The sequence below is a fragment of the Haplochromis burtoni genome, unplaced genomic scaffold (genome assembly GCF_018398535.1).
Source record: "Haplochromis burtoni strain Fernald_Lab_line unplaced genomic scaffold, NCSU_Asbu1 Contig_109, whole genome shotgun sequence".
Lineage (NCBI taxonomy): Eukaryota > Metazoa > Chordata > Actinopteri > Cichliformes > Cichlidae > Haplochromis > Haplochromis burtoni.
Window position 1 is genome coordinate 1715044 of NW_024582470.1, and position 22358 is coordinate 1737401.

The window sequence follows — 22358 nt, forward strand, 5'->3', positions numbered from 1 at the left end:
CTATGTGACACTATTGCACTTTGTAGTCAAGACAGGCAACAATTAGGAACTCCCAATGATTTATTAATATTATTTCAACCCTCAAAAACATTCTCCTGCGTTTCACATTGAATCTTTTGCAGAATAGTGAATGTAAGAACAAGTGGCTGGATTTGAAACAAGTACACGGGAGCTCGAAATGTAGAAAATTGGGGCAAAAAATTCTAAGTGGAGGAGAAAAAAGAGGTGACGCAAATAAAGAAGTAGGAAGGAAGGAAGTTTCAAGAGGTTAGCAGGGAGATTGGTGTGAAGAAGGCAGGAGAGTGGGAGCGAGACCTTGAAAAGAAACTAATTAGACCTGTTACGGGAAAGAAGCCTCTGATCCTGAACAAATCCCCATATAACCCTGGAGGTTTCTTTTGCTCTGCAGCAACACTGTGTGTGCGGTGTTCAGTGTGCATGTTTTGGTAAAATCATGCAAATGTGGCTCTCAGAGGGAATCTTTATTGCCACACACTGTCACATCACATCACCGTACTGACTCGAACACACAGTGAGGCTTTGTAGAATCTGAATTTAAATCTGGATGGGCTACTTGAAAATAAAAGGTCAGCAGATGCTTGTGATGTGAAGCTGTTTAGGATAGCACAGCTGCATTTCCCATTGCCTACATGGAACACCATGCTTGTATGAGCACCTTTTCCAAACAAGTAGATCATGTTCAGATGAAGATACAGATATTTTTTACATGAAATAACCGTTGTTATTTTTTACAGGCTGAAGCAGAAATACACGTGCTCATGACATGTTACTTCAGTTTTTTTGCTGCTAAAAGTGTTTCTACAAGTTACTTAATCATGGGGGTGTATTTAGTTTTTCCACATACAGTTTTTGCATTTCTGTCAGGGTCCTGGGTCTGAGCGACCCAGGATCCCTGGGCAGTCATGGACTTGTGATATTATATGTATTTTTGGTGTTGCTGCCCCTCTTCTCCATGTTTGTAGATATGAGTGTGTGTGTGGGTGTGTGTATGGGTGCAGGTGTGTCTGAACACTTGTTTACAGGCGCCTTCAGGCCTGGTGGGTGTGGCCCTGCTAGGGGACTGGCCACACCCAAGCCACACACCTGCTGCTGATCACGGCTCGTCGGGGGAGCTACTTAGGAGAGTCTTGGTGCTCCCACTGATGTGGGATCATTGAGTTAGACGCCCAAGTCAGTGTTACTCCAGGAAGTACTGATCGTGTTTGCCCGCGGGGGTCAGTGTCTAACGGCTGCTTCCATTGTTTTCCCTGCAGGAGGAGCATGGAGAGGAAGGACAGCACGCACAGGGTGTGCACAGTCACGACAGCGGGGCGCACGAACACGGACGCCACTGGAAGACACACGCGGGAGTCTTGGGGAGCACGGGGATTAATTGTGCATCAGTATTTACCGCACTGTAAATAAACGCACAGTCTACACACAGAGCTCCGCGCTTGGGTCCTCACTCCCTACATCCCCACGGTCTGCCAGCCAGACCGTGACAATTTCGGCTTGATTTTTGGTAAATAAATAATAAATAGTGAAACACTGCATGTGTTGGTGCTCATCTGAGGTTCTATTTACCTCATTGTGGGACCTGATGCATAAAACCTTAGAATTCAAAGATGGTGTACCTTCTGTTTTATTGCCATGACTGTACATATGAGTCTGTACAACCCTATAGAGAGCCAAAAAAAGCCTTAATGCAACGCTAATATAAAAAAAGGGTATGAGTCAGGTTGCCAGGAACTTTCTACATCAATAATTCATAACACACTCTGTATCAGCTCAGGGCACACAGGGTGAAGGATATTTTCTCATCCCCACAACACCGTCTGCATCCCTGATAAGAACCTGTTGGCAACAATAGCGATGTCTGCATTGTTTTGTCTCAAATGTATTTCGCTTATGTCACAGAAGCGAACATGTAGCTCTGTGTTATCTATTCAAGCAGAAGCAGGACATTTTTATAACATCATATAAATGTGGCAGAGTGAAGTGCGATACTATGGAGCGCCTGGTGTTACTTCATGTATGATAATACAAATGCATTTGAAAAAGAACATTGCTGCTGTCAATTCCATCCTCTTATTCCTGGTGGCACTCAATTGGATACTGTACAGTGTGCCTCCTCTAATGTGGATTTCTCATGATATTTTTAATTATTTTAACATATGTGCACAATACGTGCCTGTAAACCACATATGTGACGACAGCGTGAGACAATAGGACACAATCTGTTACTGGAAACATGTATCTCTCTCTTTTGCACACATCCATGGAGAACAAATGTGCATGTAAAATATATATTTCCTACATTTACTACACAGAGTTTATGGGTTTCGACTGATGTGTGGTAGTGCAGAAATGTTAGCTGTGCCAAATCACAGAAAAAACAAAAAAATGTATTCAGTTTTATCAAACCAAGACTCTGTGCGCTGTTCCAGGAAAACTACTGACCTCCAGGGGAGCTTCTTGACTGGGGTGGCAGGTAGCGTCGGGGCAGTGCAGGAGTGGAGGGGGGCTGGAGGCTGTTGCTGCGACATTGTGCCCCTCTCTGGTGATCTGTTGACGCAGTGCCAGTTGTCACTCTATGAAGAGGAGGCTCCTCACTCACACTCAGACCTAGAATACAAAAAAACAAAAAACAAACTCATTACCTTCAGAATTTTTTCTGCCCTATTTTCTGTATTTCACATCTCTTGCAATCACATATTATTCCTATAACTGGACAGGGTTATATTCTGACTGAATTTAGGGTCACTGGACCGGGAAATGGTTTCTAACCTCAGGGTCTCACTGCTGCTGCCCCCAATTTCTCGTCCGTTAACCTGGGACATACACTTGCCTTTCATATACCCACACAATCTCAAACACACACACATACAGGGATTTGTTTACACAGGGAAACATCGACAGGCATACAATACTTGGAACATGTATACTTGCAGTGATTACTGCTCTTCCTGACTCTTAATGGAGCTCTAATCTATTGAAAAACTGACAGATAGTTTACACACTCTCTCTCGCACGGCATAAATCCTGCTCATCTCCCCGTTCCTGATCAATAGTGACACAAGAGATTACCGGCATTTCTCAAGCTTCAAAATTTTTCTATCAAACAGGGATTAAGAATTGGTTTTAAAGCTGATCGAAAGAAGCTATGAAATTATCATTAAGCCATTTAGCACAACTTGTACCTCACTGTAACGCAAGTTGGTTGCTTAACAACACAGGAAAAAAATCCTGTTTGAATGTATCTATCAATACTTTCCTTTGACCAGCCGCAAGCCCATAGTGACTACAAACTGACTTTGCTCTTTGATGCATGAATATTGTGCAAATATAAAAACAGCAATATTATATGTAATATTCCAGAAGCAGGAAACAACCTGGACAGGTCACCAGTCCATCACTGCAAACTCTCACATCCACCCCTACAGCCAATTTAGAGTCACCAGTTAACCTAACTAGCATGTCTTATTGTTCACTGATTTGTCAGCAAACAGTTGACATATGTTGCATTCCCCAAGCTTCCATATTATCCCAGAGCTCCTCTGGGAGTTCATTACTAAGGCTGCTGACAGTCTGACAGCATTTCTTTCTCATTAACCAGCTGAAGATATGGTCAGTTTATCTCATTCAAATCTAATCTTGGAGAGAGGAGTGGACTACGTTCACAGAGCTCTGTGGCTCAACCTGTCAGCATCCTTTATATTAGAGGTTTAAAAGATGAAAACCTAGCCTAGAACATTTAAACTGAGTTGACATAGATCAGTTGGCTGGCTGATATAAACAGAGATGAGCTCATTCGTCAGAGGTCAAATATGGACAAATGAACTCCCGGAGCACAGAGAGGAAGAGAAAATGATGATGTGGGGAATACAAAACTGGGGAATGCTGTGAAAGAGAAGATGGCGACTATTTTGAGGGCTTAGAGAAGGAGAAAAGGGGGGGATGCATTTCATTATCAAGCTGATATGCATCACTTATTGGCTAATTGCCAGCTGATGATGGATAACAGAGAAAGAAAGAGGGAAAAGGCTGGATGCATGGAATTAGGAGGAAGGCAACAAAAGGATATAAAAAGACCTACAAGGAGCAATAATTGGTGCTGCAATGGAGCCGGCAGCAAGCTTAGTATTTTACAGAGACGGATGAAAAATAGCAAAGAAATGAAAAAGGGACCATGAATAAGAGGAAACAGCTGGGAACAAAAGACAGCAGGCTTTTGTTCTCAGCGGGAGGCCATTTTATTGGATGGGTTTGTTCCTCATAGCTAAACCAAGACCAGCAGAACTGACCTGGCTTTTTGGTTTTCACTGGTATTCATTGGCAAAAACGACATTTTAATTTGAAAGTGAAATAGTCAAATGCTTCGTTCTCACTGCGACATGAACTCTTTGGTGTTTTTCACATTCACATTTATAGCACGGAACTGATCAAGCCCATTCACGTTGAAAGTAACCCAGGGGGAATGCATCCAGGTGCAAACATGCACACACAGGCGCTGATGTAGGAGCTTGCAGTGCAGCTTGCAGTGCTGACATGGCAAATCAATAGCCCCCCTTTTTTTCCTGAAAAACACCTACCACCCAACAAAAAGGCGAATGATGTATTATGTATTATATGAAAAGAAGAACCATGCGGTAACAGATTCTTTGAGATATTTGTAAGATAACTAATGAAGCAGGTAAAGGGGTTACATTGGTCCTGTTTTAAGTCAGGGCAGCACGGTGGTGGTTAGCACTGTTGCCTCACACCAAGAAGATCATGACTTTGATTTCACCATATTTCCTTCACGTCCTTTCCTTCACCAGCTCTCTCCCAAAGACAAATAACCTAGTTGGGTTAGGTTAACTGCTGATTCTAAATTGTCATAGGTGTGAATGTGAGAGCATATTGTTGTCTGTCTCTCTGTGTTAGCCCTGCAACACACTGGCGACCTGTCCAGGGTGTACATTCATCATATGTTAACTGGGATAGGCTCCTGCGTCCCTGATAAGAACAAGTGGAAGAGTATAGATGTTTTAAGTTGTGGTTTGTGAGCATTTCTCGTTAATACCTACTGAGCTGGAGGTACTCGTGTCCTGTATACTGTATAAATAGATGAAGCAGCCTCACAGTGCGCAAATATTTCATTTAAAATCACTACACTCAAACTTGTACTTGAAGAACAAAAGAAGTACAAAAAGTATTCATGTTGACACAATGAACAGATATCATCATTTCCCTGTTAATATTATTATGTTTAACTTTAAGTTAATGTTAATTAATGCGCTTTCTTTGTGTTTTAATCAATAAATCCATTCCTTTATTTTATCTCACTTTTTTTTGTTTAACAACAAAAGTACAAATACCTTAAGACAGAGATTACACCTTGCGCCTTAAAATGACTGAGTTTAAGTCATTAAAAGAAATGATAATTAAATAATATATATATATATTTTTAATAATAATTAAAAGAAATAATCAGAAAAACAAACAGCAAGAAATTAATTCACAAAGTTAAAAGTAACAGATCCAGGTTTGCTTGCACGCTGCTTTTGTAGTGTGATTTAAAACAAACTATAAGTGATGAGTAAAGTAAGTCAGTGTGTAATCCTACTGAAAATTTCTTCCATTTATACACCAACTTTTAAGCCTAACCCTAATATTAACTTTTTAAACTTTTTTTTAATTAGACCACATGTTCTCACAGACAGATGTCAGTTTCCTTTAACACTGTTCAGTGCGAAAGACAGCGTGTGTAATGAAGCTTGAAACTCATATTCATCAGAGGCCATAATTTGTTCTGCTTATTAATGGCTTCCTGCTGATTCCTTCCTTCAGCTGGTTTTAAAGGTGGAATAAATGAAATTCAGAACAACTGTCAAAAGAAAAAAAAAATCTAGCCACATAAGGAAGGGAATTTGACTCCATCGACTCTATCCAGTATTTGTAGATGAACCAGTAAAAGAATATTTGGAAGAAGAGCTATCTAAATAAAATCACATTAATAATATTAAATATTAAAAACTGGTCAACAAACAGATTAACTTGAATACTGGGTTTCCAAAGCATGCTAACAGAGTAAGATGAATAAAACATAGAATAAGATACAGATTTGATATTCAATATTCAGGTTACATTAATCGTTTTAATTGAAAGTGCAACCTGGAATTGACAAAGGAGGTTGATTGGTTCAAAATTAGAAAGTGTGGCTTTAAATATGCTCCAAACTGAAATTTATCTCAAGCTACATTAACTTAAAACTTTAAGTTAAGATTGTCACCAAATGTCTTCTCATGGTAACTAAAAAACAGTTTGCAAACGCACGGAATTGTACATCCCACAATTCTCAGTTTTACATCAGGGAATAAAACGCTACAATGATGTGTGATGTTCTTGAAAGTCATGGTAAGGTTATATCTGAATATATAAATATCAAATTAATAACCCCACAGAGCAAAGGCATGGGTTGTAGACAGTCGAATTAAATGATAACACAGGAGCTGACGGCAGCAGCCTCGGGCCTCCTTTCCTCTCTTAGGACACAGATGCCAAGAGATTAAAAGTTCATTCCAGCTAAAAGGACAGCGTTTCTCCTCTCATGGTCAACAAGAGAGATATGCTCCTCTATGATAAGGAGCACTGACTGAAAGCAGTCAAATGGTAATTTAAAGTTCAGTCTTAAGAAATGACCTCAGAGTTAGGCTGGAGGAAAAGCATTTTCTCTTGATTAAATATAACACTGCTGTTAGGCTCTTGATCAGTCTTGAAGAAAGAAGATTTATGAAAATTCAAAGCAGGAGAGAATAAGCGAAAGATTTAGGACGGAGAGAGGAGGCAGTAGAAGGAGACCATCTGTTAACCACAGTCTGGGTTCAAAGTGACAGCCAGAATCATCCCTGCTGAAGTGTTGTTAAGCCGAGCCATTTGCTCTGCATTTCTTTCAGCTTCTGGTCACAAGCTTGGACAAAAACGGTCATTTCACTCACTGAGGCAACATCACGAGAAGTGAGCACAGGCAGTCAGCACTATTTCAGCAGTACTCAGACTCTGTCTCCAGGCGCTAAGCCTTTTACAGAATAAGTTAATGAAAATGCATTTACCACCATGGTGCTGCTACACCCGCCTGTTAGTTATTGACACTTTTTGGGATGATATCAAGCTCCCTGTTTAGGTTTCTGAAAGAACAAAGCAAAAAAAAATAAATATTCATTTATTAATTTTACAAGCTTACATTTTTCAGCCACGAAATTACATATAACAAGTGTGACGACATTATTTATGTGTCTATAAAAGAGGTTGCCTTTGAGGCTGTGAAATAAAAAATATAATAAAAAGGCAAAAACTAGTAAATAAAAAACAGGAAAAGAAACGATACTGGCTGACAACATGAAACTTTCTAATAAAACTCAAACAAAACTTAGCTTGTGTTAGCAGCTATTTTATTATTCCAAAATCTTTTCAAAAATGTTTGACTTCCTGCAATTATCTCATTAAAAAAGATATTTCCTGGAGTTATTTGCTTCTTCTAAGAGATGCATCAGTGAAAAACTAAAATAGCAATAAGAGCTCCTCAGTGGGGAGAGAACGAAGGACAGGGGTGCTGCCTCTTGACTAATATGCATGCATCTTTGTCAGTCTAAAGCATCTTTTAAGCTCATAAAGCTCGATTAACACAGAGCTGGTTGAAATAGAGTGGGAGTTTAGCAGTTAATAAACAGCCCCGTCGAGCCCGTCCTCACCGCTAGAGCACTGCCGCTTCAATAAGCCTCTGCCATGTTAGTTTTTTCTCTCCTCTACCACAGAATGCCAGCCATATCTAATTGGCCCATCTAATGTTCTCCTCCACCAGCGTGTGTGTGTGTATGCTTATAAGTGTGTGCGCACATGCACCACAGAAACCATCTGTTCACAGTGAGCGAGCATGAGTCAGAGACTAGATCTGAGCCATGGCATCTGGGGTACGGCATTCACTCTCCTCTCTATGCAGATCTCCGCATGCCTCGCTTTCCGCTCCTTTTTCCCCCGTCTTCCTTCCTCTCTCCCCTTAGCTCATTTTGACTCATTGAATTTGCTTTCACCGCTGCATCTCCCTTCAGCTCTTCTTCTCCCCTCAGCTCCCTGCTCGCTCCAGCCCGCCCTTCGTTTGATTTCTTACAATATTTTATTATCGCAAGACAAGACAAATAGAGCTGATAATACACAGTTTGTTTTGGCGATTGAGTTTCTGTCATGGAGTCGGTGTTGCTCAAAGGCACAGGCTTAATCAACTGTCTTCTGCTGGAATCTTCTCTCAGCTATGAAACAGAGTCTGTCAATCACAGAGGAATTAACAGCACACACCCCTCTTTCATGTGCGGATGCAAGAGGGGTGTGTTCAGTGCAAAAGCACGCAGACATCCACACACACACACACACATGAAACATCTTGGGAGATGTCAGCCACTGGGCTAAAGCATGGATTGAATTAATGGCTAATCAATGCCATGTAGAATAAGCTATGTGCCTCTAGATACTCTACTCTAGCCTCTAGACTAACTCATACATATTTCCATGTATACTTATATACAAACCGCTGATAAGAATCAATTATGGTCAAAGCAGTTTAGCCTAGTATTAGCTTAGTGTGTGAATGTTATGTGTTCCTATGCAGGAAAATGCCCTAATTCCAATTAGCTCCAATAGTATCAAATAATTGCAAATAATTTTCATTAATTTCCCCAGTTTCCTGATGCTGTATTTTTTTCATCCCACTGTAATAATAAAGTTGAATGGCTTATAGTTGAACAAGCCATCAGCTATTTTTACTGAAGCTACTATCTACGCTAGTCCTGCACCGTACACACACACACACACAACCCACTGAGCTGGAGGATGAACTACAACAGTGGGAAGTATAAACTCCAGGGACATTCCTCTAACCCACTTTACTAGTGCCCTGCAATCATTTCCCAAACGCGTTACTCCTTAATGATTTCTTCTATCAGTACCATCCAGAGCACTAACGGAGTCCGTTTTGCTCGTTGATCAATGGGGAATGCTTCTCTCTGCACAAGTAGGTACTAGGTTGCTGGAGCTCCCCTGACATCCTTGACAGAAGGATGTGAGAATGCATCTGTCAGTCTTTCTGTTCTTTGATCGAAGCTGGAGCGTGGTGAGATGGGGCAAAGATCCCAGAGCAGAGGAGGAAAATCAGGTATTGCAAATCTCTCTCTACAAATGAGTTTGTGCAGAAACACGGACCTTTCTCTCAGAAAGTGCCGTGAGCTATATAAAGATTTCTAAAGGCGTTTTTTGGGGGGTAAAACTGACAATATTTAAAATTCAAATTGAGGAAAGGCTTCGGTTTAAATGAAACGTCAGTCTTCCTGTATTTTGACAGCTTTAATATATTATTGAAAAAACCCATATTAGCTAAATCTCTGACTAATGTTTGATACAGTTGTGGTCAGATGTTTATATACACTCATCATGTGCATAAATGTCACGGTAATTACACAAGTTTGAATTTATTATGGATTTTCTCTAAACCACACAGGGTCAAAAGTATACATACACTCACTTAAACCTTTTAATAAGCATGCCTACTAATGTCTCATTAGTAATCATGACTGACTGCATGGCTGACTTTGGCAGGACTCGTTGGATTGACCAGAGCACACAGAGTCATAGGAAGATCTAATATTGAGAACTGTAGATTTACACAAGTTGGGAAGGTCTCTTGGAGTCATTTCTACGCAAATGCAGCTTCCAGCATCATCAGTTCAAACAACTCTGTTTAAGTACAAGTTATTTGCATGTATCACAACTTCGTCAAGGTCTGGAACAAGACACAAATTGTCACCCTGAGGTGAGAAGAAGTGCTTAGGATGTTTGGGAGCAACCCAGAAACTGACAAGGCTGAAGTCTGCAATGAACTGGGAAATGCTGCAACACCTACATTCCTTTACACAGTAAAGCAAGTTTTACATTGCCATGGACAACTGAACCCAACTGAAGTTTGTAGCTGCCCACATAAACAAACCAAATGCTGGAGAACGGTTTTATGGCCAGAGGAGACAAAGATTAAGCTATTTATTTACAAGAACTAGAAGGTATGTTTGAAGGACAAAAGTGAGGCATTCAAATCTAAGAACGCTGCAGAAACTGTCATGTGGATTAGAGAAACTCCTAAATACATTTATTGTTGTGGTTTTAAACTCATTATACATATAAATGTATGGCAACTCACCCTAATCTCGCAAAGAGAAGAGCTAGTATGACTGTGAAACTTATCCCCCCAAGAAAGTAAAGTAAAGTATGACAAAAAGACATCAGACAACCTTGTGTTTAAAGCTCATCAAGTGCTCACACAGCAGGAAAGAAAAAGGAGGATCTGCAGTGAAGCCCGGTTTAGTCTCGGGGGTTCAAAAAGGGCCCAGAGTTCAAATACTTCACTGATAAAGGCCACAAGCACCACGCAGAGTCAAAAGTGGAAATAAATGTTTCTGCTCTCCCCTTCTGTCTCCCGCACTGCATGCCACGTACAAACACACCAACAGACACACACATAAAACTTAACATCAAAGGACCTTAATCTTCCTCCTCTCACGTCTATCATCCTCTATTCCATTTTAGCTTCACCTTACGCTGCAGCCGTTCAACAGCAGGAAGAGGAATATTCTGCTGCAGGCACTACTTTTAACAATTTCTAGTCTTCTCTGTTGTCCTGGCAGGTGCTGCTACACTTTCTGAGTATATTTGATGTATAAAGGTTTAACTGCCTAAGGAGTTTTGACCGACAGGTGATTGGCTACTGCACATTAATACCGAGAGCTTTTTAAATAGACAATGTGCCAGCAAGAAAGATCATGTCACATTGTGTTTGTTCTTCTCTGATTTAGTAGTACAAGTGTGTCATTACAGTATGTGAAGAGCTGCAGTGTGTCCTGATGTAATTAATGAATGTTTGCTCAGCAGAAATATCTTAAATCAAATTTCACTTATGTGCGACATTATTTGAAATATTTTATTTTAAGAAAAAAACTGTAGAAATGAAGGTTTTATATAAAATGAAGAATGTAAATTGATTACTTTTGATCATTATCCTATTAGAGCACTTAATTATGAACAAATTTTACCTTCTAGGTGTTGATTTGAGGTGAAGGATTTGGAGGTAGTCCACTTTGTGCAATGCACCAGTGCCACGGCGAGAAAACAACCCATTATTTGTTCACTGTGGAAAGTGATGCTGATGAATCAGCAGTTTCCAGTTCATAACAGGCTTGAGTTTTGATGGTTGTTACTGAACATCCTAACCAGTTTTCTCCCATCTACGTTCTCCCATCTACGGGTGACAGTTTGGGTCTTCTCCCAGACCTTTGCCAAGTGGTGACATATCCACATAAGTTGTACTTGCAGTTGTTTAAATTGAGGATGCTGAGATGTATAGTTGCTTAGAAATAGCTCCAAAAGACAATAAATATTCATGAATAAAGGATTCTTAAAATCACTGATTTCAGCTTGACACACATACATGTGCCCCCACTCTTAGTCAGTAATAGTGCTATTTCCTTCATCAATACGTACAAAGTTTAAAACAATAAAAACATTTTTTTCGCCTGAAGCACATAGGCTTTTCAAAAAATAAAACCTCCCTATTTATGCAGCTTTGTTTAAAAAAAAAGAAGAAAAAGATAAACACATTCTGCTTTGGAAACCCAGAGGGATTCCTCTTTTCCCTGTTGCACTGCAGAGAGCCGTTCCCTCAGTACTGCACAGTTTGTGTTCACTTTTTAACCAATGGCAAAGAAAAGACAAGGATAAAAAAAAAAGGATGAGCACAAGGGGGGAAATGAGGGAAAGGAGCGATGACATAACAGGGGGCCTGATGTGCGTGAGAGCGAGGCGCTTACGTCAACTGTAACTGGGAGAGGAAGAGCAAGCATTTCCTATGTAGGTCACATTAAATACACATGCAGCCATCACAAAATTCAGCCAACTATCTAACCAGTCTGCCAAGCAGCACTGGGATCACAACTGTAAATTCTTCCAGGCCCCTGCTACTGTGAAAATGAAAGCTATTCACACAAGCATTGTTGTTATCTCTGCTAATGCTGACAGAATCTGCAGCACAGACCCAGTTACAGTAAGAGCCTGTAAAATTACTGGTAAGTCTGGGTAATGATGATGTGTCGTTTTGACAAACCTCTAAGCGTAAGAATGGAAAGACCAACGTGGCCTGTGCACAAACCTATTGATGATAAAACACTAATGCGAATTGACAGCTACACACTGCACTGCTAGTGACTATAATCTGATTTTTCTTTGGTGTCCTCGTGTGTTATGGAAGATGTGCTCTTTGAATCTGTGTCTCTGCACACGATAATTACGTTGATATTGTGTGTGAAAATTCAGAGTGAAGGATAAATTGCAGGAGGGGTGGAACTCAAAGAGAAAGCAAACCCTAACATAATGCATGTGGGTGGGGGCTGTTTATGCAAACTATATTCATCAGGGAAAACACAGTGGAAGGCAACAAAAGCGCTTAAGTGCTTATCACTCTTAATGTATCATAATGTGGTGATAAAGTCGGCATTAAAGTTAGCAGGCAGGCATTCGCGTGACGTGAACGTGGCATCATAGAAAAGCAGACGCGTGCATGGAAGGGCGTCTATCTGACGCGTGGTAATGGTGGTGTCAACAGATTTGAGCTGACTCACGGTGAGCTGTTCTGCAGGGGTCACTCTGTGTGCTGTCAGCAGAATGGGCCGAGGAGACAGAGGACACGCTGGAGCTCCGGACGAAGCCAAATGCTGCCAGGCGGCCCGCAGGCAGGCGGCTGGAGCTGAAACCTGGGGGGCGAAGACCCGACTGACTTGCTTTGGGAAGCAGAGACCTGCAGGCCGCTGCAGCCTGGGGCTGGGCTGCTGCTGTCGTAGTAGCGGGTGGGGTGGCAGCCTGGTCATCTGAGAATCAAGCATAAATCATGTTATCTCATGTGTATTACTGAGAATTCTAAAAAACTAATCAAGACATGTGCAATGAACTGAGAAAAAAAGAACTACTTCATTGCATTTCATCATATCTGGCTCTACTGCATTTATGCTCCTTTTATCTAAGTTGCAACAAATGAATCCTGATATACAGGAAAGTGATTTTGTGTACAGATGTCTGTGTGTGTGCATGTATGTGTGTGTGTTAGTACTTATTGACTAAACTCATTAGGCAAAATATATACAAGAAGCTCAACAGTTGTGATGTTTATCCCCCTGTGAACCATTCATTATCCTGTGTTGACTAAGCTCTCAGTGGGCACCAGGAAGTTCATCATTCTATGACTATGACTGCTGCGCCAAGTAAATATAATAAGTATACACACAACAACCTGTGAACAGCTGTGTTTGGCTCTGCTGGTGATTGCAGACTGGGCTACTGGCCAGCGGTTTCTCAAATGCCAGCTCTATCATGGTATTCAATGTGACACTCACAGATTAGGTCATTGTTAATATATCTATCTAACCCATAACCTTACTGCCTTATTATCAGTAACCCTTCAAAGTTATCTCGAAGACTAAAAGCAGTCGTTTCCAAACTTGAAAGGTATGGAAGGTAAATTTTAAAAAAAGAGAAACTATTGTTATTGAAGGACAAAAGGAAAATGTTTGGAATCAAGGAGAGAAATTGAGGTTAAAAAGGTAATCACAGCCTCATAGAGGAAGCTATTGTCAGGGAACGATTGTGAGAAATCCTCTCTTTGCTGTAATCTATGGTTTCCAATGGCAATACAGATGAAATGTGAAGGCATGAACAACAAAGGCTACACACAAATATACACACAATGGGCAGTGGGCAAATCCCCAGGCCATGGATAAAAGCTCCATCTTGGCTGCACTAGCCTGCAGAACAAGGTCTAGATCCTGGGTGGAAGAGGAGCTTTATCCCCTGCTGGCTACAGAGATAAGGTAGGCAGCCCTCATTTCCTCTCCATTTGGCACAGCTGCATGTGCCAGTGCATGCTATGGGGGCAACCACATCGTGAGGACAAGAGAAAGAAAGAAAAACTTTGTGAAGGAGAAATAAAACTCTGTTGGAACAGAGAGGGGAAAACCCGGGAGAAAAATTAAAAAAGCTTCCAGTCTAGCTCCCTTCCAGCATCATCAATGCTGCTGCTCACACTTGTCATGTCCTCCCTCGATCCTTAGCGCCCATCTGTGTGCCATGCGGTCTGTTCATTAGATTGGAGCTTGCTCCTCTAGAGTGAGAAGGTCAGGATCATTCAAGATAAATGGTCTCATTTTTATTCTATCCTCCCAACCCCCACTCCTCTGTACTCATTCACTCTGAGAGACAACGGAGAGAAGTGAGCTTGGCAATCATCAACTATAGCCTAAATACCACAGCCGCAGACTGCTTGTGAATATAGAAAGCAGTAACCAGTGTCTTTATTCCACACATCTCAAAGTTCTCTGTGATAAAGTCACCATCAAAAAGCTTATATATAAAGGTCTTTTAGGCTATAATTGTTTTCCCTTAGAAAACCCTAAGAGTTTTGCCAATGCTAAAGACGTGAGCAAAACCATATTTCCGTCCACTGCCTTTGAATGAAAGCAAGGACATTAAGTAATTTAGGCCAGAAAAATTCAATGGGATAGGCAGCTGGGAAAGGTGCAACAATTGCCAGTCTTTTAGAGTCAGGTCAAGGTGAGACACAAAAACCTGCACCGATTACCTCCACTGAGTGTGAAATTCCATGTAAATGTAACACCTGAGTTTATTACAACCTCTGCAGCAGAACATGCACAAAGCATCAGGATCACTGCTTTTAGAGTAGATGAGAGTGTCAGCACGAAGAAGCTGTGGTTGCTACAACACATATGAGAAGAAGGTCCTTATTATAAAAACAATACAGTATTTAGACGTATCTATATAGTAATTAAGTAAGTAGTTTGAGTAGCTTGACAGCTACACAATAACTTTATAGCATAACTACTATAATCTGTGTGACACAGAGAGATTTCCTCTTCTCTCACATGTTGTTATTCACAGCGATGAATGAAATAAAGGGGTGGGGGGTAGGGTGGGGGGTTCTAGTTAATGTTTTCCCAGGAGACTGATGAGAAAAAATGAAAAACTCAAATAATTTCAGCATTTCAGGTGCCGTTTATCCAACCATGCAAAGGGCATGGAGGATTCCAGAAGGAAGATAGTGACATCACTTAAGTGTTAATTGCTTTGTACTTCAAAGGCTTTAGTTCCCAGAGGGCCAAGCGGCATGTAGTTGCTATGCATGTGTATTAATAAGGATTATGATAAGGAAGCCCAGCACATCATGAAACTATGCTGATCAACTGTGCATGTTCAGTTTTGGGTATGTATGTATGTATTTTGTGTATATATGTATATATTAAAGCACACATGTAGATGTACAAAATCTCTCTGGATGTTATCAGTTCGTGTCTGCGTTGGCACCCTCAGCTACACAGCAAATCAAACATGCATGGGAGTGATAAATGACACAGCCTGCCAGCAGTGTGCAGGATGATGAGAAAATTTTAGATTCCAATATTGCATTAACAGTTGAGCTGTGACTTAAATCTGAGTTCGGCAGCCAGAGATGCTATCTGAACCCTCAGAATTGGAAATTTTTTGTGCGCGAAGAGGAAAATGTGAGCAAGTAGTTATTTATTTATTTGATTTTGGTGATGGCAGCGTACTGGTGTGGAACGAGTCCCCTCAGAGTGTCTCTAAAAGATTCCCAATCAGATCAAAATTAATCTCAGAGAACGCATTTTAATGAGCTGCCTTCATCTCGGGCCAAGTTGATAGGGGGAGGAAAGGGTCTCAAAACTGCTTGGTGCGGCAGAGGAGAAGAAAGGTAATGCAGCATAAATTTTGGGTTGCTGAAATAGAATCTGACATGAGCTCAGATGACTCAAAAGAGGTCATTTACAGTTGCTATCCTTGCTGCTTTCTGTGTGGAAAATTCAGATCTGGTCAAATGTTTAATTTACCTGTATTATCCGGGTCTTTCTGATTAGTTGCTGGGGTGACAGGTTGGACCGGCTGGCTGAAGACTTGTGTTGACCTCTGACCTTGACTAGGTCCTCTGCCCTTGGCCGCGATCGTAGCCGTTCTGGTGACAGCTCCCAGTCCCAGACGCAGACCTCTGCTAGACCGCAGGAGACTGCCACTCCCTCCTGCCTGAGCAGCCGTCCTGCTCTGCAGAGCGTCCTCAGCGGAGCAGCCTTTCAAGCTGACGGATCTTCCAACCTAGAAATCAAAATCACCAAATGGAGTCAAATGCCATCAAAATAACTGACATGCTGTGTTTTCTGAAGCCATTTCTGTGCAGTTAAATCACATAAGAGCTTTCCATTTTTCATTGCAGCATTTCAAGTATGGGCCACACTTAAATTCATGATTAAGATAATAACAGCGTATTCTTTTGTTTTTTTTAACTTGCATTTGTGTGTGTTTTCTTTAAAACCCCCTTCAGACTTTCACCCACGTTTGTTAGCAACAATGTCTGGATACTGTAGCAGCTTTAATTTTGTGCAAAAATGCAACGCACCCTGTAATCTAATAGCAGCATGATGCTGATTATTGAAAAAAAAAGTATTTCTATACTCAGCTTGGAACTCTGCTGCATGCTTCTTTTTCTTATATTGTGAGTAGAAGCAATCAAATCTGATGAAAAATGGAACCCAGCAAATCAGATGTTATTAACTCTAAATGAAAATGTAACAGAGTCCTGCAGGGAAACTGGAAGCTGCGGAATAAATTTGAAATGTTGACACTCTCAACAGTGTTACTGTGTTCTAGGCAAAATGCTAACACACATACATTGTCATGTGAAGCACTGAAAACTAACTCGTCCCCCGCGGACTTTGCACTTCAACAAGCATTAAATATTTATTTCCCCATGTTCGTGTTTGACTGCGTATATAAGTATGAATGCAAAATGAATTTATTGAATCAGTATCAATAAGAAATAGGTTTAGAAGCAATAATGAAGGTCCTCTGAGAGTGATCATAAAATGCAAAAGGACTGTTATCAATTATACATGGTTTACTAGGACTATCAGCATGATGGAAGCATTAACATGCTTAGTCAATAAACTGTGCGTAAGACTCATAATCAAAGAAAGACTTAAAATCACATCTCTACAGTAAACATGACTCACCTCTGATGGTGTCCCATAGAAGTTGTCTGCCTTGCTGCCCAGTTTTGGAGGTGCTGTGTGGCTATGGGCGTGTACGGGTGGAACAGTGTTTGTGTGTCCAGGAGCCCTTATACTCCTATTCAGTATTCCTGATGGAAAAATGTTTGTCTGCATCTCCTGGCGGTACTTATCATAAAGCAGATTGGAGGCACAAAGAACTGGGGCTCCTCGGATTTCTGGATCAGGCCTTGGGGGTTCTTTAGGTGTGTCTTTAAAAGATGTGGGTGTTTGGCTGTGAGTGCATGCGGACAACCTGGATGGTAGCGAGGATACCTGATACGGTCCATCAGAAGCCTGAGGCTTAAACTGAGGATTCTTTCGGACGTAGGTAATGATTTTGGGGCGAACTCCTTTAGGTTTCAGTTTAGGTGATGGCGAGCTGTCTTTGGGGGAGTTGTTGTTGTTAGAGCTGGGGGAGCTTTGCTGGTTGTTAAGAGGCGCTTTGGGGATTCCACTTGTGCTTATATTAGTTTTGACTGGTGCTCTCAAGCAACTGTTGCCATAGCCCTGAGCTGATGTTGATACAGCAGGGATGTGTCTAACCACTCCAGAGACATTCCTAGAAACGAGGTACATGGAGGGTTGCCTGCATGGTGAGCCCTGGGGTGTCCTGAGAGGGGAGTGTGGAGGGGTTGATGACCTGGATTCAACCCCAGTTCTGTTGGGACTAGAGCAATTCCTTCTGTATGTAAGCTGAGTCTGGGGTCTCTTCTCTAAGGTGGAAGGGTTTGAGGGACTGGAACTGTGGCGTGCACTTGTAGCTGGCTGTTTTTCCACTGGTGGAGTCTCCCTTTGGGATGTCTGGCTGGGTTGCCTCAGCTGGGAGACTACAGATGTGTTGTACAGGTGGGAGAAATCAGATGGTTCACGTAAAGATGTTTTTGTAAACTTTCTGCTTGACCCATTACTGTGTGGATCTGCAGAGAGGTTAAGAGGAGACGGTTGCCCTGTCTCAGTTTGCTGAGTGTTGGAGTCTGCACTCCTCGCTCTTCCCATCTCCGTCTGACAGAGGGGCCTCACAAGCTGTTGGCGCCGTGGTGGCAGCACCCTCTCCTCAAATCCAGCCTTTCTCCTTTGGCCTAGCCCTCCATCAGAGGACAAGCCATTTCTATGACTTCTCTCATCTTTTCTCTGATCCTGGTATGAGAATGCTGGGTTAAGGGTCTCCTGAGGATGCATCGGTGGGGAGTTCTGATTGGCATCTACAGGGGCTGCCCTTCTTCTGTTCTGGGCTGAGGTAGTGTTTTGGGCATTGTGATAAGGGTTGGTCTTCGACAGAGAGGCGAGAGAAGTTTCTCCATCACCATCCAGAGCACTAGACAGGCTTCCACTGAGGGAAACAGCTGACAGGCTGGAGACAAACACATTCGTCTCAGACTTAGACTCCTTCAGACCTCCCTTCCATCTTTCTCTGCCTGACCTGGTGTCCTGTTTCTCTGCTGTCACACATGCGTCTAGCTCCTCAGTGCTATGACAGGCGATCCTTTTCTGAACCTCTTTGCCTCTCTGAATTTTACTCTCCACTCTGTTGCTGTCATTGTCATTTCTCCTCACGCCGGTAGAAGCAGAGCTGGCTGTTGAACTCGATGATATTGACATGGCACCTTCATCTTTCCCATCTTTCATGCTTCCACAATCGTCCTCCTCCTCATTCTCCTCCTGTTTCCTGCTTCCCAGGTAAGTATGTATCTCCTGACGTGCCAAAAGCTCATAGTCAGACTCCACGCATTGCTGCTCTGATCCCCAAAACTCTAACTTTTCTGGTGAGTCGCTCTGAGAGACCAAGGGAGGAATAGAGCTTGTGCCGTATCCCGTGTCCTCATACAAACCTCTTCTTTCTTGATCACTGATTGAGGATAACTGATTGGCGTTGTCATCTCCAGACTGAGTGAACTGGATCTGGGTTTTATTTCCAATCTTTTCTCCTCTGTCAACACTGACCCTCAGGCCTTGGATACTAGTTGGATTGCTCATGTTGAATTGATTTTTGTCACACTCAAAGACACCTGCAGGGTACTGAGGCCATTTATGGAGCTACAAAAGTTACTTCCCTCACTGCCTTTTCTCTTCAGGGTCTGATGACGGCTCTTTTGAATAAGCCAGGGACAAAATGTCATCTCATGAAACCTTTCTCACTTCACCTTTCTTATTTTGCATTTACGGCAAGTTAAAAAGCGGTCTCTGATGGTTTTTCACCACGATGAAGGTCTTTCAATCTGAAATAAAAGACAACAAAGGGAACTGTCAGAAAAAAAAGCATCAAGTATGCTTAATAAGCAGCCATTCTGCAGTTCCCCCACAGAGTCACTTAATTTTTTTTAATATTCAGCCTGCTCTGGGTAGCAGCAATTATGAAATCAGCTGTGTACAGCGAACCATTTTCTGCTCTTAATGTATGACTCATATCAGTGGATAGCCATTTGAAAAAAACTGGTTGCCTATGAGAGAAGAATCACTGGAAGTATAACAAGAAAATTACAGTTTTAATACTACCTTGTTTCTATTTCAGAGGCATCAGAGACTTTACAAGTAGAGGAGAACTCTTGACTCCCACTTAGAGATTTCTTGTTTTATAGTGGGTGGTTGCAAGGCAGTTTAGCATAAATGGGGCCTATGGAGCTGGTGCCATGTAACATGCACACAATTACAGCAGTTTGCAAGTTTTATTGTGTGTTCAAAAAGAACTTGAAGGTTTTAACTTATCATTTTTATGAGAATTAGATATTAGTTCTCTAAGTAACAATGTTCATTGTAATTTCAGGCATCATCAAAGTCATTCTAGACACAAGTCTGGCCACTTGGCAGACATCTTGAAATGCCTCCAGATACTTATTTTAAAACATTATCCAAATTATCTTTAAGTTCAATGGTTTCAATGGACATTTTGTCCCAGTAGCTAAACTTCTACCAGCAAATTCTCCCTTGAATTTCTGGGAGTGCCATGTCTCCTCCTTATAAGCGAATCACTTGGAAACTGGTGCACTTGATATTGGCAAAATTAGGTTCTTTGTAAGTAAAGCGCGACATACTGGCAGCTCCAGTTTATTGGAGTTGGTTTTTAAAATAGGCAATAAATGAAAATGTAAAAAGTAAAGAAGACGCAGGAGAAACACCGTTCAACCATGTTATTGTGCTGACGTTGCACAGTTTGTTCCCCACAGGGCACCCTGCAACTCCCCTGTTGCAGCAATTTGGAACCTACAAACAGCCAAGTGATCTAAGTCACGTTAAAGGCCAGTCCGTGAAAATATTGTCAGACATAAACCGGTCCGTGGCCCAAAAAAGGTTGGGGGCGGCTGCCCTACAAGAGAGAGAGAGCAGAGACATGTCCAGAGGTGGTGAAACTAAGTAAGTACTTCACCTAAGAACAGTGTTACGTTCATTTGTCTAGGGCTGCTACGCCAGTATCTTTTGGATGCAAGTGTTGCATTTTGTACTCTATTTTCTAATATGCTGAAATAATTATATTTCAGCTCAACAATGAGCTAACAGATAACACTACCCAGCTATGTATAATTAGTTCAAATCAATATCCACCTGCGACACTGAAGCGACAGATGCATTTTGAATCGGTAATTTACATAAAATTTAAATAATTCTGTATAATGGCTCTTTTACATTATGCATTTTATGTGTATTTTGAGGCTAAACATTGCCTGTTTCACTGAATTGAGCACCAAAATCTTTGTTTCACTATTTTAAAAACCAGTTCTTTTATGTAAAACAGCATCCATAAAGCGTATCACTGAGGTAATAGCAATGTTGTTACTGTGATCAGCACGAGTACAGGGACAGTTACTGTAGATGTTCACTTTAGTTGTGAGAGATATGTGAAGAGAGAAGTACAGCGTGTTTGCATGTAAGTGAAGGAATCACCCTGGGGATGGTTGATGAAGGCAAGTAAGAGGAAGGCGGAAAGGGTGAGAAGTGATTTGTAATGAGCTTTTTTTTCCTCAAGAGACAATGTGAAATAGAAAGCAAGATGAGAACTGGGTGAAAAGACTTGTAATAAAAGCTTTTCCGATCATTAAGTTTTTATAGAACGTATAACACAAGCAAGCAGTGTCTCCAATATGTTCAAAGGCAGGCATCATCCTAACATGAAAAAGATGAAAATTAGGTGCAGGGGTCGTTAATGGCGAGGACCAGAAAGAGCAGTTCAGAAAGGATAAATCAATGCGGTATGTCTGATCACTACAGGAGGGTTTCCACTCTCCTCTCAGCATGTTTTCTGTAGCGGGTGGATGTAGTTAATGGCATGATTGGACTGTACACAACAACGGCATGTCCTGCTGCATTTAAAATCTGCAGTCTCTAAAACTGTGTTTTAAATACTTGCGTTAGCCTTTAATGCACAAATGAGGCCGTAGAGCTGAAACATATTACTACATATCATATTACGAGATGAGTTAAACATGCGGTATAAAACACGCACACTCAAACGCTCTCGAAAATAAACACTTCCGGCTGTCTCCTTAAATTTCTCCATAATTATAAGAGAGCTCTACGAGGAATTCTCTTTCTGCCTTGAACCAGAAGCATTAAAACCATTGAATATTAATGGTTTCAGCTCCTTTGCCCTTCAGGGAGAGCATCTTTTGCTCACTTGTTCTGTAGGCCTGTTTCCTGCATCATAGAGAAAATTCATACAAAACAAGCGTCAGATTTCAATCAATTGCCGTCAAAACTGTCTGGATCAATTCATCTGTCTGTGCAGTCAAAGAATGAAGTAAAATATGTCTTAAACCATCACACTGAATGTTTGAGTAGCAAAGTATGAATAGCTCTCCCACCTTCTAATTAAATGTGCAGCAGGGGTGTCTGTTCTCATTAGCGAGTGGCTTTTCCACGTGCCCCGTGACAGCTCTCACTGCCTGTGGCACGTTTGATATTCCACAAAACCTAGAGAGCTAAATTCTCTCTAAATGTAAAGGACAGGGGAACGATTCATATGTAAGTTCAATTTCCTACAGGTTTTCTTAGAAGTAATTTGGAGATACCATCAAAGTTAACCTAATATTCTATTTTTTTTAAAAGCATAAATAAATAAAAGAAATAAAAGTTGGCTTTAGCAAACTAAAATGAGGTCATTTTTTAAAAGAATTTCAGTTATAAAATCTAAAAACCCAAGTCTTTTATTGAGATTGTGGTAAAGTAAACATC

At 41.3% G+C, this 22358-nt stretch overlaps 1 protein-coding gene across 3 annotated transcripts in view; it reads right to left on the reverse strand.

The window, feature by feature from the left end:
* mtus2a (microtubule associated tumor suppressor candidate 2a) overlaps positions 1-22358 on the reverse strand; it is a 42892-nt gene that overhangs the window by 10450 nt on the left and 10084 nt on the right. For all 3 annotated transcript variants that reach the window (XM_042223368.1, XM_005928007.2, XM_005928006.2), the window contains exons 2-5: positions 17157-19411; positions 15984-16242; positions 12693-12938; positions 2461-2625 (exon numbers count right to left, since the gene is read on the reverse strand). In XM_042223368.1, the coding sequence (XP_042079302.1) occupies positions 2461-2625; positions 12693-12938; positions 15984-16242; positions 17157-19169 (2683 nt within the window). In that variant the 5' untranslated portion in view covers positions 19170-19411. The remainder of the gene's footprint in view (positions 1-2460; positions 2626-12692; positions 12939-15983; positions 16243-17156; positions 19412-22358) is intronic.